Genomic DNA, 22,606 nt, shown 5'->3' with positions numbered 1-22,606 from the left:
ATTAAAATAAGAATTGCATGTTAGAATTAGTAACAGTGAGTGTCATTTACAAAGAACTCATTGTTTGCCAGTACTTCACATGTATTATATCACTGAAATAATAATAACTCAAAGTTGATAGAATATCTCTACTTTGTACACAGACAAATAAAGCACACCAAAATTCAGGGGTTTGCCAAAAACTATGAACTTTCAAATAAGGCAAGATTAAAATACAGACATATATATCTATTAATCACACAGTACAGTCTATGCTATTAACACTATCCTATATTCTCAGGAACAGCTCCCAAGAAAGGTGATAAAAAATGGACTCACAAAAGACAGAATTTTTCATGAACAGGTTAAAAAGAATATTTCAACTAACAGAACAATGTTAACAATAATAACGAGATGCAAATAGTTTAATGAAACTATGAGATATGATATTAGGAGAGGATAGTGACAGAAGTGAAAAATAGGTGAAAAAAAGGTAGAAGAAAACTGTATGGGCACAGTGATGGGAAACCTTTCAGAGCTTTCATTGATAGAGCCAGCTGCAGCACACATGCCGAAGTTCACCATCTCTGATATAGGGACTTCTATGCCATGCTCAGCAATTTAACCTTTACTTCACGAACTCCACTACTAATACTCAAACTTGATTATGTATAGCCCTGTCAGTACATAAAATTATACACTAGGATGCAGATAAAAATGTAATAAGTTCTATTTATTTTTTAACCTAAAAAACAAGGAAGAACTGAAGACTCACTAATATTCAATATATAAACTGTCCCTGGCATGTTCACTCGGTTTATGTCGGTTGTCATGTATCACTTTTCTAGGGGTGTCCACAATGTACAGATTGACAATCACATTCTTATACTCTCCAATGCTCTTTCAATGTATTACAAGATATGTAGCTCACATGCATGGATGTAAACATATTCAAGTCACATTTCTCAAGGGTTAACAAACTGAATTTACCTATGAGACATTCAAGAAGTTGAGATCAAGAATCTAGAACACAGGAGAAAAGTCTAGCCTAAATATTTTGGAAATTATAACCTAAACTTCTGGTCCTAGAAAAAGAAAAGGGGGGTGAACTGAAATTTAAAAAATATAAATAGGTAGGAAGCACAAATAGGACAACAATGAAATAGAACCTGATTGTCAATGCAGTTAAAGGTCCCTGCAATGTGGAAGACAGTGGGGAAAAGTTTTAACATGTACAAGGAAGGAATTACTGTCAACTGCTACAGCAAGATCAGGAACAATAAAAATGATACTATAAAAGTCATGACTTTTATCAACCAGGTTGCCAATAGCACTGAAAAGAAAAAAAATCAATTAACAGAGCTCTTTGGGTTCTAATCTAAATCACTGTGTCATCTCTATGTTTCAGGTTTTTTTCTGATATAAGTAGGTAGGTTTTATTCCCAACTTACAGATGAAGCAAAGTAGTTACCTAAGGTCCCACAGCTAGTAAGCAGTATAGCTAGGATTCACAGCCAGGCAACTGTGTTCAAAGCTCTCAACTTTACAGTACACAATTACCTCACACACTTTCTTATCTCACAGAACTGTCTGTGAGAACCACATGAGATAATCCATGTAAGGCACTAATAGTGCTGAGTGCATAAATTGACTTAAATATAACCATTCTTATATTAGTACAACCATCACTGTTAATACTAAATGACTTTAGGAACCTTAGTTTCATTAGGACATAAATGAAATCCAGGAAACTCTAAGGAGCTGTTATGGTTTAAATATGAAATGTTCCCCAATGATTGATGTATCAGAGACTTGACCCCAATGAAGCAATGCTCAAACATGGGGCCTAGAGCAGTGACTGTATCAGGCGTGTGCTAACTTCATCAATGAGTAAATCACTGGTGAGTTCTTAACTGAATGGGCTTTTAGGAAGTGAAGCCTAGTTGAAGGAAGCAGGTCATGGGGAGTGGTGCCTTAGAAAGGCATCTATTGTGCCTGGCCCCTTCCTCTCCCTCACACCCCTCCTCTCTCTGCCTCCTGTCAGGCATAAGGTGAGCCACTCTGGTCCACTACATGCTCTCTGCCACAATATTCTGCACCACAGACCCACAACAATGAATCTAGCCAACTATGGACTGAAACCTTTGAAATTACGACCCAAAATTAACCTTTCAACTTATTATTCACAGGTATTTTGTCATGGCAACAAAAAGCTCACACAAGGACTTTGCAAAAGAAAGAGCAGCTGAAAAACTACTTTAAAAGAGAAGACACTTGAATGTATTATAGACAGTAGAGAGGATCCCAAAGACACTGGGAAATTAAACATACTGAGAAATGAATAAATGATGATACAAGATCTCAAATACAAGAAATGGGATAAAGAGAATAAGCAAAGGGGTTAATCTTAGAAACAAACAAGAAAAGAGCTTTTTTCTAAGACAGGAACAAAATCTAAAGAACATAAAAGAAACAAACCACTGAGACCATGGAGAAGTACATTAAGGCTGTTCCTATCATGTCATTTACTTTCTTTGTAAATTGAACAGGCAATATCATCTATTTATAATAGGGAAAGAGAGAACTGGTGGAATAGGAAGCTTGTAGGGAATTGTAAATTTGGAATTATTACATGAAAGTGAAAAAAAAGATTAGTATCAGTTTCTAAAGCACTACTTTAAAAGTTCAAATCACTGATAAGGAATTATTACAAGTAGTGCTCCAGTTAAAAGACACTAAGCAAGTTTAAAAGTGTTTATAAATATCAGATAGTATGTACTGAAAAGAATCCTGACTTCTGTCATTTGTTTAAAATTTTAAGCGTAAAGATAGAACGAAAGTGAAATCAATTATAAAAAACTAAAATCAGTAAGTAGCAATATTTTTCAATACACATTAAGTGGCTCTGAATTAGGGCTGAATTTAACATATGTGATCTTGATAACTCGATTACAATATTTGTTTGAACAATGAAATACTAAAGACCACAGACATATGCAGTTTTTTCAGCATTACATAAAATTTTTCTTTAAAAAATGCTTCATCTTTCTAATGAATCCTTTCTCTGTCAACCAAGCATATAAGCAAGCAGATCTCCTTAACAGATAGTATACTGAGTTAAAATGTGTTTCTAGAAAGTTTTGACATTTCAATGATGTAGGTAAACCTTCCTTTAGATTTAGATAGTAGCTGTAAAAATACTATGCCATCAACTCTCCAGTGGGAGAAAAGGAAAAGGTCATGTCTCCCATCAGTTTCTCTTTTGTACTAGAAAATCTCTGCTCGTTTTTAGTGGAATAACATGTGATAAATCTTCCAAAAGTGAATGTCCCAATAAAACAGTGGGACATAAAGTCATCAAATCATACCTTTCCCTTTAACTTTAAACTTCATGCAAAAGGAGCTTAATTTTGAATAGGAAAATTACTTTAACTGCCTTCTTTGTATATTTGCTTTTGTGTTTAAAAATATTAATTTGGGCCAGGGATTTAGCTCAGCGGCACATTGCTTGCCTGGCAAGCGTAAGGTCCCAAGTTCAATTCCTGGTATCAAAATAAATAAATAAATAAAAATAAAAATTAATTTGGATATTTTTCCTTTAGATGAAGCAAAAGGAAAAAAGACATTAAAAGATTCTGAAATGCCTGCTTACCACAATCCTCTGTGATATAAAAAAAAATCAAACTACTGTTACTTTAGGAACACTTTTTCTAATATAACAAGTCTTAAGTACTCACTATAATTTCATCAGTGATTCATGTTATTGAAAACAATGTCTATGTCTACTGTTTTCCTTCATTATCATCAATAATACAAAGCTAACATCTCAAAACCATCAATAAAAATGGGCATAAATGATTTTTCAATGCTCACAAAGTAAATCTTTGTAGAAAGTATGCTGAAATTAAAGTAACTGCTACTGCAAAAGTGAAGCAGAACTACTTTACACTACTTTATGTATCAGGCTCTTAGTCTCAACAGTATTTGTTTTGTGACAGTAGAATTTTTAGGTCTCTATATGCTCATAACCATTAAAACAAATGAGAAAAATTAATCATTCAAAAATTTAAAAGCCACTTGATGCTTTTCAGTTATATCACATTAAATCTTCCTATAATTAATTGAGAAAAAAAATCCCTCTTTGCCCCTTTCTCATGCACTGTTGGAAGTAGGTCCTATAGAGTGAGGATTCTTCTTTTCATTCCTTTTCTTAACGCCACTGTTGAGCTCTCATGTTCATAAAGGCCAAGGTTTCCAATAAAAATATACAGATTTTAAACAGCCATTATCAGGAAAATCAGTTTCAACCTAGTCACCCTTCTATCCTCTACCAAAGATGAGATATTCAGGAGAAAGTTCTACTACCTTTACTGGACCTCACTCACCCTTGACATATTAGTGTATATAAAGCGTGTCTTGCCAGGAGCAATGCAACAAGTACTTTTTCCTACATTTATGTAAAAAGAGGTAAAGAATGGAAGAAAAAGATGTCAAAAAGAAAGAGGAAAAATGTCAGACTCGAGTTTTACATCAGAATATTACCAATGATTACTGAAAAAGAGTGACTGAGGGAGAGGGTTGAATCACACAGCTGTTTGTTGGAGGAATCAATGCCACTGTAATCTAACTGATTTGGCTAAGCCTTGCTATGCATAACATCCAGGGGTGGGTTCATTCACAGTGACACGCAATCTTACTCTGGGCAACTTCAGATTATGAATGGGAATGCAATACTGAGAAAGACACTGCCGAGAGGAAAGCCCATTCACTCTTCTCCGCAGGCACTTATGCTCGCGGACAAGATGCTCGCTTTAGGTTTCCCTAGAGTTCCAGACGTCAAAAGTCACCCAGCCTCCGAGGACCAGGGGGACCGGCACCCGGAGGAAGGGAGAAACGCGGGACGGCCGGGCACCCCTGGCCAGGCTGGAACGCAGGAGGGCAAAGGAGGGCAGGGACTCCGGACACCGTGCGCCTGCCAGCGCGGGACGCCCAGCCGCGGTCCCGAGGAACTTGCCCGGGCCACCTGGGGGAAGGTGACCGGGTGCGGCAGGAGGCGGAGGGGCCGCGGGGCGGCAGGTGTGGGGCGCGCGTGCCCGCCGGCGTGCGCGCGTGTGCCCGAGTAACACACGGACACCGGAGGCGGCGGCACCGGCCGGAGGGACCCCCCGCCCCCACCCACTGGCGCCCGCCCGCCCCCCGGAGCCCCGGGACCCGACGGGCCGGTTACCTTTCTCCTCTCTCCACACCTTTTTCTTCTTGTTGCTGGGGTACATGTTGCCGTGGGGGTGGCCGGCTTTAAACTGCAAGTTCCCCAGGCTCACGGGCAAACAGGGTGTGTGTGGAGTGGGAGGGCTCGGAGGGGGGCACTCGGGAGGGAAAAAGTGAAAGAGGCTCTGCGTCCCGCGCCGCTCGCCGGTCTCCAGTCACCGCCCTCCTCCCACAGCCAGCACTCGGCTTCGGCTCCGACCCGCCTCAGCCCGACGGCCGCCGCCACAGCAGCTCCTCAGAGCCTGTCAACTAGGTCACGCCTCGCGCTAACCTAACACCCGCGCAGGCCCCGCCTCCCAGCCGCTAGGCAGCGCCGCCTCTCATTGGCTGCACCGCCCGCCGCTCTCCGCTTTCCAGCCAAGGCGCGCCTCGACTTTGGCCTCAGGGCGCACGCGCAGACGCAGGCTCGGGCCCGACGCCGAGGACGTTGGGGAGCTGGAGGGGGCGGATCCAGGGCGCCAGGGGCTGGAGATAGCCTCGCAACGGGGGCGTCGGCTGAAGGGGTGTGGAGGTGGGCGGTGCTTCCAGCCGGCCTCTCTGCCGTACGGGCCCGCCGGGTGCTTTGGGAGCCGGTGAAAGCGTCTCTGGAACCCGAAGTGGGAGGAGACCCGGCGTCCAAAACGAATTGCCCAAGCTTCTCAGACTGCCCTGTCCCAACGGATTTTGCAAGATAATCCGAAGCTTTCCTCCTGGTGGGCAATCGGACAAAAAGTGAAAGGATTGGAAAACCACGGCCGACCTTCCGCCGTTGGCCAGTCTACTGCCTAGTAAAATTACAGAGTTGAGTGAAATTCAGTGAAGTTTGGAAAGGGCGAAGGTAGACTGGCCTACTCGAGTGTTTCAAGAACTGGGAAGTTGTAGGCAACCAAAATGCTACACTGGCAACAAGTCTTTTACGGAAGCGAATTCAAGTGCTAAAGAGAGCCTGGTTGTCTCATTGCTGTATCAATGGTTTCGGGTTAAGGCACCTACCTTTCCAAAGGGCGGCTTGATTTTGAGTAGTAGTAATCTGCCAGGTTCGAAAATTTGTAGAGCAAGGAAGTCCACCCCAGGCTAGATGACCTAGAGTTGGGAGGAAATTTGGTCCCCCGCTGTCTCCCAAGCGTTTCTAAGAATCCGACAATTCATTAGGCTGATTTGGTGGAAGTGGTCAATTCAGGTTTATTTGGCAATTTGGGGGTCTGGGCAAATAATTAATTGGAACATTTTTAAAATAATAATAAAATGAAGGAGCGAAGCCTCTTTAAGAATTATAAACCATGGAATTTTTGAGTAATGAGACACTCAAAACATGACATAAAGTAATAATTGACATATTCCCTGCTTTTTAATACTATGAAATATATAAAAATTTATTTGCTGAGAGAAATTAGCAAGACTTCAAAAAAGGAAGTGACATTTGAGATAGTAATAAAAATACACATTCTTCTATTAACAATGGAACTAGAAAGAAGGCTTTAATTCAAACATCAGTAAAAATTGGTAATAGAACAGATTTAGGGAATAAGATGAGGGAAAAAAGATGATGTTTCATTAAAGGGTTAGGGAGAGAGTAACAATATTAATAATACGCAAATACAACGGTTTGAATATGGGTAGTGATCCCCAGAGGTCCAAGTATGGGCAACTTGTCTCCTGGGACAGCACTGTTGGACCTTGAGAGGCCTTTAAGATGTGGAGCCTTGCAAGAGACCCTTTGGGAAAGTGGGGTGCACCCTCAAAGGGGACTATGGAAACCCTGTCTCAGTCTCTGGCTGCTTCCTAGCTGTAGATGTCAGTAGCTTATTCCACCACACACTCTCCTCATAATGAGCCAATATTACCAGAGGCCCAAACCACTGGGGCTGCACAAACTTGGGCCTGACCCTCTGCAGCCATAAGTCAGAATAACCTTCTCTTTATTTCATAAGAAGCCTGTCTCGGTGTTTCATTGCAATAATACAAAACAGACTAATACAACAATTCAAGAGCATGTTTTGCGGGAAAGATACTGAATTCTTATTTGAAATGCTAAATGTAAGGTGTCTATAGGAAAACACCTCATATCAGACAGCTTCCCATCCAGAGGGAAGCTGTTTACAATTCCACCTAGTGCCGGTCCTTTCATCTATGTTTTCTTAGGGCCATTAAGCTATTGATTATCTCTTCTTCCATATCAGTTAAAGAACTGAAATTTTCATTTTGTTAAGGCCCTAGTGTTTAGACAGCATTTATCTCAGCATTTGGTATTAATCTTTGACAAAAATATCATTCAAAAGTACTAAATATTTAATGTCTCAAAAATACTTGAAATGTACCAAATGGAGCTCATGATCCTTGGCCCACACTTATTCCTCTGTCAGTTTTCATTGTCTCTGTGAATGGCTTCATCACTCATTCAGTTGAACAGTCTGGAAACCCCTATAAGCACCATTGCTGGTACCTCTTAGAACGTCATGCTAATCACACGTGAACTGCTGTATCAGCTCTGTTTTTCTTTTTTAATTCCTTTTTTCTTTTGTATTGAGCTCAGTTTTTGCTATATATAATTCTAGACCTCCTATATAAGGCTACATAACTCTACTTTCTTATAGCATTACCGTAAACTCAATCTGAATTGTGGGTATGGAGGATGTGTTACTGGGGATTGAACTCAGGGAAGGCTAAGTATATACCCAGCCTGTTTTTGTTTTTGTTTTGAGACAAGCTCTTACTAAGTTACCCAAGCAGCCCTCAAATTTTTGATCCTCCCACTTTAGCTCCTGAGTACCTAGAATTACAGGTGTGGACCACCATACCTGGCAGCCTCAGTTTGAATTTAACTAGACTGTTGCAAAGACTTTCTAACTAGACCATATCTACTTTTGCACTTTTTCTGTACATTCACTGCACTGCATCTAGGGTTGTCTTGTTAAATGTGATTCTGTCATCTTGCTGATAAAAATCATTCAGTGATTTCTAGAGGTCTTTGCTATGGACAGAACTGTGTTTCTTCCCCAAATTTATGTGTTGAAGCCCTAACCTCCAGTGTGATTATGTTTGTAGATGATGTCTTTAGGAGGTAAAGTTAAATGGCATCATAAAGTGGGACCCTAATCTCACAGGATCTTGGTTTTATAAAAGGAGAGAGATCTGTTTCCCTCCCTTACGTATTTCTCCCTGCCACATGAGGACACAGAGAAAGCAGACATCAGCAAGCCAGGAAAAAGGCCCTCACCAGGACCATACCATGCTGGCACCCTGATCACAGACTTTCAGCTTCCAGAACTGCAAGAAAGTAAGTTTCTATTTTTTGAATCTATGGTATTTTGGTATGGTAGTCTAGTATTTTCACTCATACAGGCTTCTTATAGCAAATCATTAAGAATAGAGCAATCATTACCTACTAATCCAGCTTTATCTTATACCATGCCCCACCCTCCCCCTGCCTCCCATCTCTGGTTCCAGCCATATCAACCCAGAGAGCTTTCCATTTCCTTGAACAGAACTTCTTCCCACCATACAGCCTTTTCTCATGTTGTACTATACCTTGTTTAGTTCACCCAGTTTCATTCTTCAAATTTCAACTTTGACCTCTACACTCAGTTTCCCTTTTCTCTGCCCTCAGTGGTCATCAGTTTTCCTATAAAGCACTTTTTACAGCTTTTAGTTTTACCTCTAATTTCTGTGACTGTTTTCATTAATATCAATATTAAATAAAATGGTCACTCTAGCCTTACAACTCCCTGAGGACAGGAATATACTTTTTGTTTTCCATCCACAGAGGGCAGTACAATACCTAACACATCATAGTACTCTCAATAAATATTTATTGAGTCAATAAAAAATAAATTATGTTTGGTGAGCATCCACAGAGAAGTATTGGCAACACTAAAGAATAGCATCTTTCAACAGAAGGGAGTACTTTGGAGAGGCCCTAATTTTAATATGAAAACTAAAAAAGGAAATAACAAATGAAACCAATGAATGCTTCAGAAAGAGTTACAATTCAGAGATAGCATAGTGTGGGCATCCAAAACCTGAATGAAAGGTTGAGCTCCAGACTGTGGACACAGTAATTGTAATTCAATTTTCATAAAAACCAATAATATATTGTGGTATAAAATGTCAGATGTCTCACAGAGATAAAGTAAGATGAGAACCAAGAAAATACCATTGAACTTAAAGTCTGGGTAAATTAATGAAAATAAAAATAAGCAGTTGAAGAAAAATTAGAGGCACAAAGCCAGAAGCAGTAATTATAACTATTCCTTTGAGATAATTAAGGACTGAAGGAAAAGCAGAGCATATAGTAGGTAAAAGGATCCAGAGTCAAGGGAAAGTTTTTCTAAGACAAGTGAGTTGAGTATTTAAATTAAGGAGAAGAACAATGATAAAAGGTATTGAAACACACGCACCAAAGAAAAAAGAAAGAAAAGATAAATGTTAGACTGATACTAGAAAAAATGAAGTAGATAAAATCAAGTGAGAGGAGAAGAGCTCTACTTATAATTTAAGAAGGGTATTTCGTCTTTAGAATGAATTAGAAAAAGAACAAATAGGCAGAGATGCAAAGAAGTTTTTAAACAAAAAGGAAGAATGTAGAAAGAACATTGGTTAAATGGCCTCAATTTCAATAAAAGTAGGAAGCAAGCTTATCTGCTGAAAATTGCTGATAATTCTGAATTTAAATGAGGAATAAAAAAGATTATTTGAAGAATATTTAGTGGGTAGTTGAAATAATTTGAATAAATTCTTTTTATGTAATTTCAAGAAGTATAGAAGTTATGATTTCCCATTTGGAAGTCCTTTGGTCAAACAAACAAAAAAAAAATATCAGGGACTATGGTAGGCTGACTATGAGTGAAAGAAATCCAGTTTCTGTTCTCTACAACTCATGAATGTCACGTTATCTGGCAAAAAAGACCCTGCAGGCTAGATTAAGGATTCTGAAGTAGGGAGATTATCCTGGATTATATTAGTGGGTCCTATATGATAGGTTTTTCCAGCACAGAAAGAAGTAAAACAGAATAAAATGCCTTTATTGTGGACATGGAGAAAGCCACAGGAAAGAGAAAAACGTGGCCTCTAAAGATCTTTCATGGGGTCCAAGCTTAAATAGACCCAGGCTGGAGGCGGGGTTTAGGAGGCGCATCGCCTGACATGGCAGGCCATGATTGGGTGGGAGCATGAGAAAGGGGACAGGATATTACATAACGGGAAGTAGGAAGTTGCAATTTGACCCAGCAGAAGAAGGGTGGGGCTTAGCACATGGCCTTTAGTGGCCAGCGCCATATTGGCTAGATGCCATAGTAACTCAGCACCATACCACATGCCCTCCAGTGCCATATTGGCTGGGTGCCATAGCAACTCAGCGGGAATTACAGCCAGGCAAGAAACCAATCACTAACTATATTCACAAATATGCACGTGAAAGACCCTGGGTTCAACCCCCCAGCACACCTTCCTTCTGCACAAAAATAGATTCTTGCCTGGAATCCATCTTGACTTTAGCCCTGTAAGAATCTTTCTGGATTTCTGGCCTCCAGAACTGTAACAATAGATTTCTGTTGTTTTAACCCACTAAATTTGTGTTAATTTGTTACCATAGCAATGGGAAACTAACAGTAAATCTGTAATTTCATGACAACAAAATGTTTACTTCTGAAGTAATTACTCAAACACAGTGTAAAAGTTGAATATATTTTAGAAATAATTTCTCAAATTCCTCCATTATTTGGATATTTTCATTAATTCCATACTTTTCTCTAAATATTCATTTTGCTTTGTGATAGCTTTGAAGATACCTATGAAATGCCCCCATATTTGAAATTGTAGGGAAAACAGTCTTAACAGTCTTTGTTTTTACCCCAGTGAAACTTCTGCAGTTCCTAATTTATACAAAGGATAAACATTTTCATCCAGCTTTACAGCAAAGCAGAATTGGACCATATGTTTTCTGTCTGCCAGGGCCTAGAGATGTTAGGTTAAAGAATGTGAGCACAGGTACTTAGTTGTGTGTTCACATAAGTGCGTCTTATACCTTTCTGTGGTTTCAATATTGTGTATAACTCACAGGTTCATAGGTTAAAATTTAATGTCCATTATGAGGTATTAATAGAGTGGAAACATTCCAACTATGGCATTTAGAGGCAGAACACTTGGGAGATGATTAGAATTAGATTAGATGACATCATTAAGGTGGAGGCCCTGTGATTAAATGCTGGTGGCTTCATAAGAAAAGGGAGAGACCAGAGGACACATACACAAGTGTGCAATGTGATATACCATGCCAGTTCTGGACTCCATGAAACAGAAAGCCATCACTTATCATGGCCCCTCAACCTTTTGATGAAGTGACCCCACATCAGGTATCTCATTATAGTGCCAAAAAGTGGATAGTATACCTCTCTGAAGGTAACAGGAAAATGAGATCTTCCAGAAGTAACATGAAAATATGAACTTCCAGCAATTCTGAATACAATTGAACACTAATATGAACTTACACAAACTAAACTTCTAGTCCTTTTCTTTTGCATCAGAGTAAACCCTACCTAAACTTTCAAGCTTAAACTTTCTGTCCAGCCAGAGGAATAGCAGACTAGATATAGTTGCTTTCCTCAGCCTACTCTCTCCAGTAGCTGCCTCATTCTAGCTTGAAAAGAACTTCCAGAAATCCCATTGGCCCAGGAGAAACAGAATGGTTACTTAGCAACTATGTCCTGAAACCCTCAGACCTGAGAAGAAGCTTGGGGGCCAGCCACCTAGTTTTGCCTGTGTTACAGTGAAGAGGATCTGCTTAGGAGATGAAGGTCTTGAACTGGTTAATAGAGACACTGATAATTCTTGAGGTCACAATTATAAGTAAGTTTTTCCACATTTATGTTTCTCTAAGAGGGTCCTTTGTCTTTGCTCTAAGAGCACTAAAGGGCTTAAGCCAATTAGAAAATCAGCTCCAACTTCACTATGCTCCTAATTAACACCATTTTTGTACAATTATTCATTTGGGGTAATTCTTGAGAAGGATAATTGGTGTGTATGTAGGAGTTACACAAAAAATAAATCTGTGAGGAAAATGTTATAGTAATTTTTATAAAGTAGGACAATTTGAGAGAGGTTATTAAGTGTTGCAAAAGATCTTCCAAGACCTTAAAGGAAAAGTAAAGACTTAAAATGTGAAATAGTACTATAACCAATTTTTTTTGAGACACCATCTCACTAAATTGGCCAGGCTGGCTTCTAACTCAGAATCCTCCAGCCTTAGACTCTCTAGCTGCTGGGATTGCAGGTAGGTATCACTATGCCTGCAGAATTTATATTGTTTTTATAACTTTATACAATAACAACTGTACTTCCACAGTTTTAATGTTTCCTAAGTAGTTACTACCTGAAAAAAAGGAAATTATTTTCCAGTCCATTTCCCTGTTCACTTTCTGAGTTAATTTTATCCAATCCTCACATAATTTAGTTACCAATATAAAAATTTAGTTACCAATACATATTCGATTTAAAGAATATTTATTTGGATTTGGTCCAGGGATGCAAAGTTTGTTTATCATCTGAAAATTACTTAATGTAACACACCATATCAATAGACTGAAAGACAAGACCACATGATTATCTAAATCAATAAAAAAATTCATAAAATAAACAAAAAAATAAAAACACCCAACAAACTAAAAAAAAATTTTCCTAAACCTAATAAAAACCTCACATCCTCAAAAATACTCATAACTATATTTATTTATGGATGGAAAAAATGTATTCCAAGACCAGGAATAAGATAAGAATATTCACTTTGCCATTGTACTAGAATTTCAGCCATAGAAATTAGCTAAAGCAAAACAAAGAAAGAAAGAAGAGACATCAAGATTGGAAAGGAAAAAGTAGAATCATTATTGCTATCCACAGATAACATGGCTTTTTATATAGACAATTCCAAAGCATTCATTACAAAATTATTAGAACTAATAAGCCAAGTACAGTGGTGTGTTCCTGTGAACCCAGCACTCTGTCAGGCTGAGATAGGGGAATCACAAGTCTGAGCCCAGCCTGGACAATTTAGTGGCTTAGCAAGACCCTGTCTCAAAATAAAAAAAAATTTAAATAAATTCGACAAAGTTGTGGGATAATAGATCAGTGTACAAAGATTAATTCTATTTCTATAAAGTAGCAATAACAAAACCTAAAATGGAATTTTTTTAAAAAAATCATAGTAATACCAAAGAGAATAAAGTAAAAGTTGGAGGACTTACCCTAAAGTCAGTAATCAAGATAGTATGAGCTGAATATAGGGTAATAGGCCTGTAACCTTAGCTACTCAGGAGGCTGAGGCAAGTGAGGCAGGAAAATCACAAGTTCAAGGCCAGCCCAGACAGTTCAACAAGACTTTGTCTGAATATTTTTAAAACTTAGGAAAAAAAAGAAGAAGAAGCTTGGGATGTAGCTCAGTGCAAACCTCAGTATTGCCTTCCCCCCAAAACAGTGTGCTATTTGCATGAGGATAGGCACACAGGTAACAAATAAACCCTCACAGGTATTTTTTTACTTGAATAAGCCTGTGAAGATAACTCAATGTTGTGTTATGGGGGTATGGGGAGAACACTCTATTTAATAAATGGTGCTAGGACAATTGGATTGTCACACGAGAAAGAATTTTTGAAAAACTACCTCATACCATATACACAAATTAATTCCAATTGAATCAAATACCTAAATATAAATTTTGCTTTCGAATTCTTTTTAAATGTAGGAAAATAAATCTTGACCTTGGATTAAGCCACCAAAACCACAAGCAAAAAGAAAAATAACCAAATTGGAAATTAAAGTTAAAATCTTTTGTATTCAAAGGATAACAGCACAAAATGGGGGACAAATTTTGTAAGTCATATCCAGCAAATTTAGCATTCAGAATACATAAAGAAGTTTTAGAATGCGTCAACAAAATGACAACTCAGTTTAACAAGGGAAAAGGAATCAAACAGAATCAAATAGAGAAAGGAACTGAATAGAATCCAAAGAAGATGTACAAGTAGTCTAGCACATGAAAGATATTCAACATCTCTGGGCATTAAGGAAGTAAAAACCAAAACCAGAATGATAAATGACATCATTCATAAGAATGGCCATAATCAACAAACTGAGGTCTTTGCCTCACTGCACTCTTAAACAGAAGATGGGTTGCCAACAGCACTAGTGGAGCCAGCCGTGAAAATTCAGCCAATGTTCTCACTCTTGCCACAACTGCCCAGACCTGTATATCTGATCCAGAAATACAGCCTCACATGTGCCACCAGTGTTTCATTGGTACAGGAAAAATATAAGCTTCATTAGATAGGGAAAAATGAGCTTCCTTGAAAGAATTATCCAAACTCCACCTAATGAACTGAACCATGATAGCATGTAAAATTTTAAAAAGCCTTTAAAATAAAATAAAATAAATGATATGAAGATAGCTCATGGGACAGCACTGGCCTAGTATACATGCAGCCCTAGGTTCTATCTCTAGCACTGCCAGAAAAGGTGGGTAAGAGGAAAGAGTAAGAAATGCTTTTTTCAGCAAGTATGTAGAGAAGTAAAAACCTTCATACAATGCTGGTAGGAATATAAAATGGTACAGTTAATGTGGAAATCATATGATGTGTTAATTCCACCACTAAGTATATACCCAAGGGAAATGAAAAAATGTATGTCCATACAGAAATTTGTACATGAATGTTTATTAGGAACATTATTCATTATAGTAAAAATGGTAGAAACAACTCATATATTGATAACAGATAAATAGATAAGCAATGTGTGGTATAGACGTACAACGGAAGGTTATTCAGCCATAAAAAGGGATGAGGTACTGATACATACAAAATGTTATGCTATGTGAAAGAAGCTGACTCTTGTATGATTACTATTGTATAGAGTGGCTGAAATAGGCAAATCCAGAGAGATGGAAAGCAACTTAGCAGTTGTCAGTGGATGGGGAAGGAAGAGTGGAGAGTGACTACTCAGTGGGTATGGGGTGTACTGCTAGGTTGGTGGAGAAGTTTTGAAACTGGAGAGAAGTGATTGTTGCACAATATTCTTCATGTTCTAAATGTAACTAAATTGCACATTTTAAGATGGATAATTGTGTGTTCTATGAATTTCACCTCAATTTAAAAAAATGGTACAACATTGAAAAAGTCAGTTTTTAGAAATGCTAAACATAGTTACCATATGATCCAGTAGTTCTACTCTAAGACACAAACCCCAGAGAACTGAAAACATTATTCTACACCAAAACTTGTATACAAATGGCAGCATTATTCATAATGGTCCAAAAGTAGAAATTACCAAAATGTCCTTCCACTGATAAATGTATGAATAGTGTTCTATCCATACAGTGGAATATTATCTAGCAAAAAAAAAAGAAAGCACAATATGGATGAACCTTCAAAACTTCACACTGGAGAACCTAAACATGTAAGACCACATATTACACAATTTCACATATATGAAATATCCAGAAAAGATTGGTTAGCTAAGGGCTAGGAGATATGCAGAATGATAGCTAATGACTACAGGACTTTTTGAGGGGTAATGAAAATATTCCAAAACTGATTTTGGTACTGATTGCACAAGTTTGTGAATATCCTCGAGGGCACTGAATTATAGGATAGAAAAAAATTTAATGAATGTTATATGGATGACTAAATAGGACACAAATGTACAGTAGATAGTGTGTCTTGGGGAAGAAACTATGCAAAAGAAAAGAGAAATTGTGATGGGGGAAGGGGTAAGGAAAGAAAAAGGGAAAATATATATATATATACATATATACATATATGTATATATATAAACAACATAGCTAAGATACTTATACTGCTAGTTCACTGATAATAAAGGTTTGTGCTATAATTGTGTGGACAGTATCTCATACCTATATTCTTATACACTGAGTAACTACTCTGAAGATAACAATATGCAATACTCTCCTATTATCTTGTTTTGAAATTGTTTTATTTTTTCTTCTTTTAAAAATAAATAAATGTATGTTATGTGCCAGGAGGATTGGAGACACAAAATTATCTGAGACACAGACTCTACCCTTGACCAGTTTAAGGCTTTGAAGGGAAAAGCAAAGGTAAACATGTTATAAAGTGCTGCAGACATTAAAATAGAAGCATTTGCAGGGTGACATAGGGCACAAATGTGGGAGAGGACAATTCTACTACTAGTATATGGTACGGTCAGAAGGGATTCATAAAGGAAATTATATAAACTACAACTTGAAAGACTAGTAAGGGATCACCAGGCAAGGGAGAACAAGAACATTTCAGACTGGATAAAGGGTACAAAGACACAAAGTAATTTTAAAAAAAAAGCTTGGCTAGAAGGAACACAGTGACTGAGAGGGCTGATGTGGTAGGAGAGATTCTGTGACAAGCTATGAAGTTTCAGTTGTCTCCTGTGGCCAACAGGAAGTCATTTAAGGACTTACTCAAAGAAATACACCTTAGAAAAATGACCTTTGCCGTAGAAGACTGGATGGCTTCTAGCTGAGAACTCTGCTGACAGTGTAACCAGCAGGCAACTATAGAATGATCCAAACAAGAAACAATGAGGATTTAAGATACGCAATTGCAGTGAACACTGACAGGAGGGTATGTATAACAAGGCTAGAACAAATACTCACACAGAAGCCAAGCTGTGACTTCCGGGAGATGGGAATAGCCAATACTGACAAGTGCCAGAGGGAATGGGGAGATAAGGGTCAACAAGTGACGACTAAATTTCATGTCTCAGAAATCTTTGTGTTCCTAAGAGAGTTTCAGTGGAGAAAGTAGAGACAGTGATGATTACAGAGCTTTTCCTGGGTTGTGACACTTTACAGGGACAGAATGGATTTCAGCAGAACATATGATTGCAGGTTTATTGGGGGAAGCAGTAGGGAAGAAGGCAGTTGCTTTTCCAGTGCTTTTCCACTTGGTTTTCACTGTACTTTGATTTCATCTCCGTGAAAATATTAAGAGGGGGTGTGCCGTAACAATGTGATTTCTCCTGACTATATTCATCTAGGGAAAATTCTAAAATAACTATTGTGATTGTCTTTCCCTTTTGATAAATCCTCAGAATAAAAATAATTAATGATAATAGAAAGACAAAGTGCATGGGTCAGAAATAATACCATCCTACCAAACCAGCTGCTCATTTAAAGTAGTATAAGGTCTATAACTAAGGCAGTATCTAGAGTTCTGTCTCTAGATCATCGAGGATTCAAGATTTCCTCTATTTCTTCTTCTCTTTCTGGTAGTACCTCTTCATTATCATGCACTGCTACAGTTAAGAAAAAAAAACAACAAAAAGTGCATAGACACTCTGACAGTAACCCACCCAGAATTTCTCTATGATAGTTGAAAAGGGCAAGTAACTCATCATTTTTATGAGGTCAAGAAGCAATAGCCTAGCAGTCACATCTATGTTCCTGTCTTGTCCAGAAAGAAGGTACATAAAATCCACACCCTGGACATGTGCTAAAAAGCCTCAGCCGAAACAGTACAAGCAGTCAGTATCCTACTGCTTCAGAAATATCCTTGCTGTTTTCAGTGCTGCTTTGAATAACTTGGGAAATTAAGGACTTCTAAGTTATCTTTGCTTCTATTAAATTCACTTATTAGTTATAAATTTCTAAACAGGGAAAGAATAAACTGGAAATATTTGGAACATCTTTCATTTCAGAGAAGTAGAAGAAAGCAAGTATTATGAAGAAACTTCTAGAGAAAAGTTTGATGGCTGTATTACATTAGGGATCACTAAAACAAAGTGTACTTCCCATTTGTGGGTTTCCTGAAAGATACAGGGTTTTTCTTATGCTTATCTCTTAGATTCATCTGCAGAGTTTTGTGTTTTCATGTTATTTTTAATTGACAATAGTTGTTTATTTGTGGGACACAATGTGATGTTTTGATATATGCATTCATTGTGGAATGATTAAAAAAATCTAACATGTCCGTCTCACCTACCATTTTTTTCATGGTGAGAAGATCAAAGGATACTCTTTTATCCGTTTTAAAATATAAAATACATTACTATTCACTGTAGTCACAGTGCTGTGCAATAAATATCTAAAACTTATTCCTCCTGTGTAACTGAAACTTTAGCTCTTTGATCAATATCTCCCTTATCCCAGCTCCTCCTCCTCCTCAGCTTCTGATAACCAACATTCTACTCTCTACTTCTGTGAGTTTGACCTTTTCTTTTTGTCTTTTTGAGACAGGGTCTCGCTATGCAGTTCAGGCTGGCCTTGTGCTCACTTTGTAGCCAGACTGGGCTCAAACTCGCAACGATCCTCCTGCCTCAGCCTCCCAAGTGCTGGGATTACAGGTGTGCACCACCATGCCTGCCTTTTGAATTTGACTTTTTACATTCCACATATGAGTGACACGATGCAGCATTTCTTTCTGTACCTGGCTTATTTCACTTAGCATGATTTCCACCAAGTTCATCCAGGTTCTTGCAAACGTCAGAATTTCCTACTATTTTTCAGGATGAATGCTATTCTGTTTTGTATATAGACCACATTTTCTTTATGCTTCCATTACTTGACATCTATGTTGCTTTCATGTGTTGGATGTTGTGAATAATTTGTAATGAGCATGGGAGGGTAGATATTTCTTTAACATACAGATTTCAATTCCTTTAGACACATACATAAAGGGTATAGTGCTGGACCATATGGTAATTTTAGTTTTAGTTTTTTTGAGGTATCTCCATATTGTTTTCCACTTTCATTTTGTTTTTGAGGAAGCTTCACGTTGGCTATACCAATTTACATTACCATCAACAGTGTACAAGGTTTCCATTTCCTTCACACCCCCATTGACACTGTTGCTTTTGTCTTTTTAATAATAGCCATTATGACATGTGTGAGATGGCATATCATTGAGGATTTAACTTGAATTTCCTGACAATAAGTGATGTTGAATATTTTTTCATATATGTGTTGACTGTATGACTTCTTCCTAGAAATGTCTACTTAGTTCCTTTGCTCATTTTTAAAATCAGGTTATTTGTTTTCATGCTGTTGAGTTGTTTGAATTTCTTATGCTTTTAGATCTCAGACCTTCTAATCTCTAAATCTATATATCGAGCTACATTATAGTTACAATGTTTGAAAATGTCTTAAACTCATTTTTTCTCAAATTTAGTTGTTCTCTTACATTTTTAATCTTGTTAATGGCATTAACTATCCTTGTCTGACCACCTAGCTCTCAAGTAAAAATCCTCAACATCATGTGACCATCAGTTATAATGTCCTAAATATTATCTAATTTAACATTTTTACAGATACAAGAGTGAGGCCCAAATGGCAACATTGCTTCTCCAGGGTCATTCTACAAAGCTATATATGGAAACCAGAATTTCCTAAACCCTGACATTTATTCATTCCTTCTTCCCTTCACCAAATCCTGTCAATTCTACATCCCCAGTACTTTTCTCATCTCTGTATTCTCACTGCCTCCATTTAAAAATTCATGTTAGTACACTTTCTATACTATTGCACTTGTAGCTCTTTCTAACACACAATACACAACCGCCAAAATAATATTCCTATACCCCAAATAGAATCACAGTTAATCTCTGTTCAAACACCAGTTTTATATAAAACACAATTCTAACATTTTGTCCAGTAGTTAAAAATCAGTGTAGTACCCCAGTAGTCTGTAATCACAGGGGAAGAACAGTTCTCAGATGAAAAGAGGTAACAGAAGAAAACAGGAAAAAAAAGACTGTTGAAACAGAGATATGCCTTCTCTAGGCTGATTGGGATTTTTAGAGCAAAACATGGGAATTGATGTATCTAAAAATTGGGATTCTTCCTTGGTGAGAGTGATATTACTTGGAGTAGGAAGAAAAGTTACCTAGAATCTCTAATTAAAGATAACGAATTACATGTGTAGATATATGATAAATGGGTAAAAACAAGATAGATACATGAAGTATAGAGTTTAGAAAGACCCTCATCCTGTAAGGGGAATCAAGTCTCTTGATTCTGAGGTGGGTGTGGTGGCGCATGCCTGTAATCCCAGCACTTGAGAGGCTGAGGCAGGAGGATCATTGCAAGTTTGAGACCAGCCTGGGCTACAAAGTGAGCTCAAGGCCAGCCTGAATTGCATAGCAAGACCCTGTCTTGAAAAAGAGAAAAAAAAAAAAAAGTCTCTTGATTCTGTATTACCTGTTTGTTATTCTAACTCCAAATTCTCCAAAGGACTGTGTGGTGGATTGACAACTGGTGATCAACTTTTAATACCCAGCTGAATGGAACTAGCATGGTGCTGGGTGTAGGAGGTCCACCTGAGAATTGTTGCCAACAACATAAAAATGAAATTATTTTTCTAAAGAGCACTAAGCAGAAAATCTGAATACATTATGGGTATATACATCTGAATAAATCTCAATAGAAATAGTTCAGATCTTTGTAAACTAACATGCAAATTTGATGCAATGTTAGTCAAAATATGGATAAAATTTTAATTGAATTTAATTCTAAAATTCATCTAGAAAATACTTTTTGTGTTAGAATTCCAAAATTAAATTTCAAAAAGAGGAAAACTAAATGTGTGTGTATGTGTGTGCATGCACGCATGCTCATGTGTAGAGGTTCTTTCTCAACCAGATAGTAAAGCATGGAATTATAAATTTACAGTAGTTAGGGTACTGGAAGAAGAATAGACAAATATATCAAGAAAGCAGAGCAGAGAGGTTAAAAGCAGACTTATACCTGAATAGGAATTTAGTACCTAGAAGAGGCGTCTTCAATTCAGTGAGTAAGAGATGGACAATAAAGAATGCTTTTGCTGAATTGTCCATTCACTTACGAAAAACAGATTCTACTTCATACAAACTTTTTTAAAAAGCCCAGGGAACTTAGTAACTTACTGAGACTCTGTATCAAAATAACAAATAAAAAAATTCAAATGGATTAATATAAACAGCAAACTATGAAATGTATAACTATACAAATAGTTTAAGGAAATACAAGAGAAATAAAATACTTGATATAAAATCTTCTTGAAAAAAAGTAACACACAAAATGATCATGTGTATTTGCTTGTAGTATCAAGGTTACTATGTGTTTCTAGGGTGACATATATAGTTTTATGAATTATGTATTTGTATAAAAATATACCAAAATATCATAAAACACAAAAACTTCAGGGATTTTTCACATAGCTTTTCCTTGTGTTGGTAAATTTAGCAATACCAGGTAAAATATCCATCTTTAAACTTCTGCCAATTTTAATTTCCATTGTATCAATTATTTAAGAAGTACTTTCAATCACTTATGCTGTGGTAATATCCAGTGTTACTACACAATGCCATGGTTATTTAGATAACTGGAGAAGACAAGACAAAGTGAGCATGTGTCTTTGAACAGCCATTTACAAAGGGAACTAAAAATAAAATTTAAGAGTTCTGAATCCTGTTACCCTGTTCTACTAATATAATCCACACTTCTTTACTCTTAAAGAGAGACACATTGATAATGAAAGGATATAGGAGCTATGAGCTCCAAAGTTCTAAGCCTGCTTTAAAATTATTTCTTGTAATATGCAAGGCAAAGTATCTGCATCAGATTGCCAAAAGTCAATATTTTTCTTAGTTCAAACAATGAGTCACACGTATATACTTATAAACTTAAAACCATCCTAAGCCCACTAAGTCCATTTCCAAATATTGTCATGCTCTAATGTTGAAGCAGTGTGTATGAAAAGTCCATTAGTGCAGCCTGGAAGGGGAAAAAAAAACCAAAAGAACGATAATGTTGTGCTCACATCTCATCTTTATTTTTGAAAAATTTAGAAGCTTATTACTAATACTTCATGGGTAGAACAAATTAATTTGTGACTGCTGCAGTAACAAAGCATAGTGACTTCAAAAACATTTTTTGAAAAGGAAAACCATTATCATTATGTTTTTAAAAATCTGTCTTGGTAGCTACATAATTTAACAATTCCAAACCTGACTGATAGGCAATTTTGTTCAATTTTAGATCCAAGACAAATAAGAATTATATGCTACATTATAGTCAAGCATTTAATAAAGTAACAATTTTAATTGAGACACTGTGTGGGTGTCTTCCTTTTTTTGTTCTTTAAAGAGAGAGAATTGGGCACTGCCCTATGAGATTTTACAACCCATGGAATAAAATTCAGCACTATATGGTTGCATGCTAATCCAAGTGATACACAGCACAGGTCAGTGTGATACCACAGAGATATTGAGGCTGCTAGATCCCAGGAGACCTTCAAGTATAAAGGTAGATTTATTGTGTAACTTAACAAATATAGATTAAAAATCTGTTATAAGGCAGGAACTGTGGTGGGCTCCAAGCTCCAATGTTGAAATAGGATAGGCACATCCT

The 22,606-nt window shown here is 37.3% G+C and overlaps 2 protein-coding genes across 5 annotated transcripts in view; one reads left to right on the top strand and one right to left on the bottom strand.

The window, feature by feature from the left end:
* The window catches only part of Macrod2 (MACRO domain containing 2), a 1,840,776-nt gene extending 1,835,157 nt beyond the window's left edge, over positions 1 to 5,619 (bottom strand). For all 3 annotated transcript variants that reach the window (XM_005380889.2, XM_013512283.1, XM_005380890.2), the window contains exon 1: positions 5,207 to 5,619. In XM_005380889.2, coding sequence (XP_005380946.1) covers positions 5,207 to 5,252 — 46 coding nt within the window. In that variant the 5' untranslated portion in view covers positions 5,253 to 5,619. The remainder of the gene's footprint in view (positions 1 to 5,206) is intronic.
* A 5,795-nt stretch (positions 5,620 to 11,414) lies between these two features.
* Positions 11,415 to 22,606, top strand: part of Sel1l2 (sel-1 suppressor of lin-12-like 2 (C. elegans)) — a 102,271-nt gene continuing 91,079 nt past the window's right edge. The window contains exon 1 of one of the 2 annotated variants that reach the window (XM_013512281.1): positions 11,415 to 11,576. Coding sequence is in view for 1 of the 2 variants with exons in the window: in XM_013512280.1 (XP_013367734.1) it covers positions 12,012 to 12,069 (58 nt within the window). In the remaining variant the exon portion in view is untranslated. Of the gene's footprint in view, positions 11,577 to 11,598; positions 12,070 to 22,606 lie in introns of those variants that run through there. The other variant, XM_013512280.1, reaches the window with a different exon arrangement.

This window comes from Chinchilla lanigera, unplaced genomic scaffold (genome assembly GCF_000276665.1).
Source record: "Chinchilla lanigera isolate Chin_1 unplaced genomic scaffold, ChiLan1.0 scaffold00014, whole genome shotgun sequence".
Lineage (NCBI taxonomy): Eukaryota > Metazoa > Chordata > Mammalia > Rodentia > Chinchillidae > Chinchilla > Chinchilla lanigera.
The sequence above is the reverse complement of the archived record's forward strand: the minus strand, read 5'-3'. Positions and strand labels throughout refer to the sequence as shown.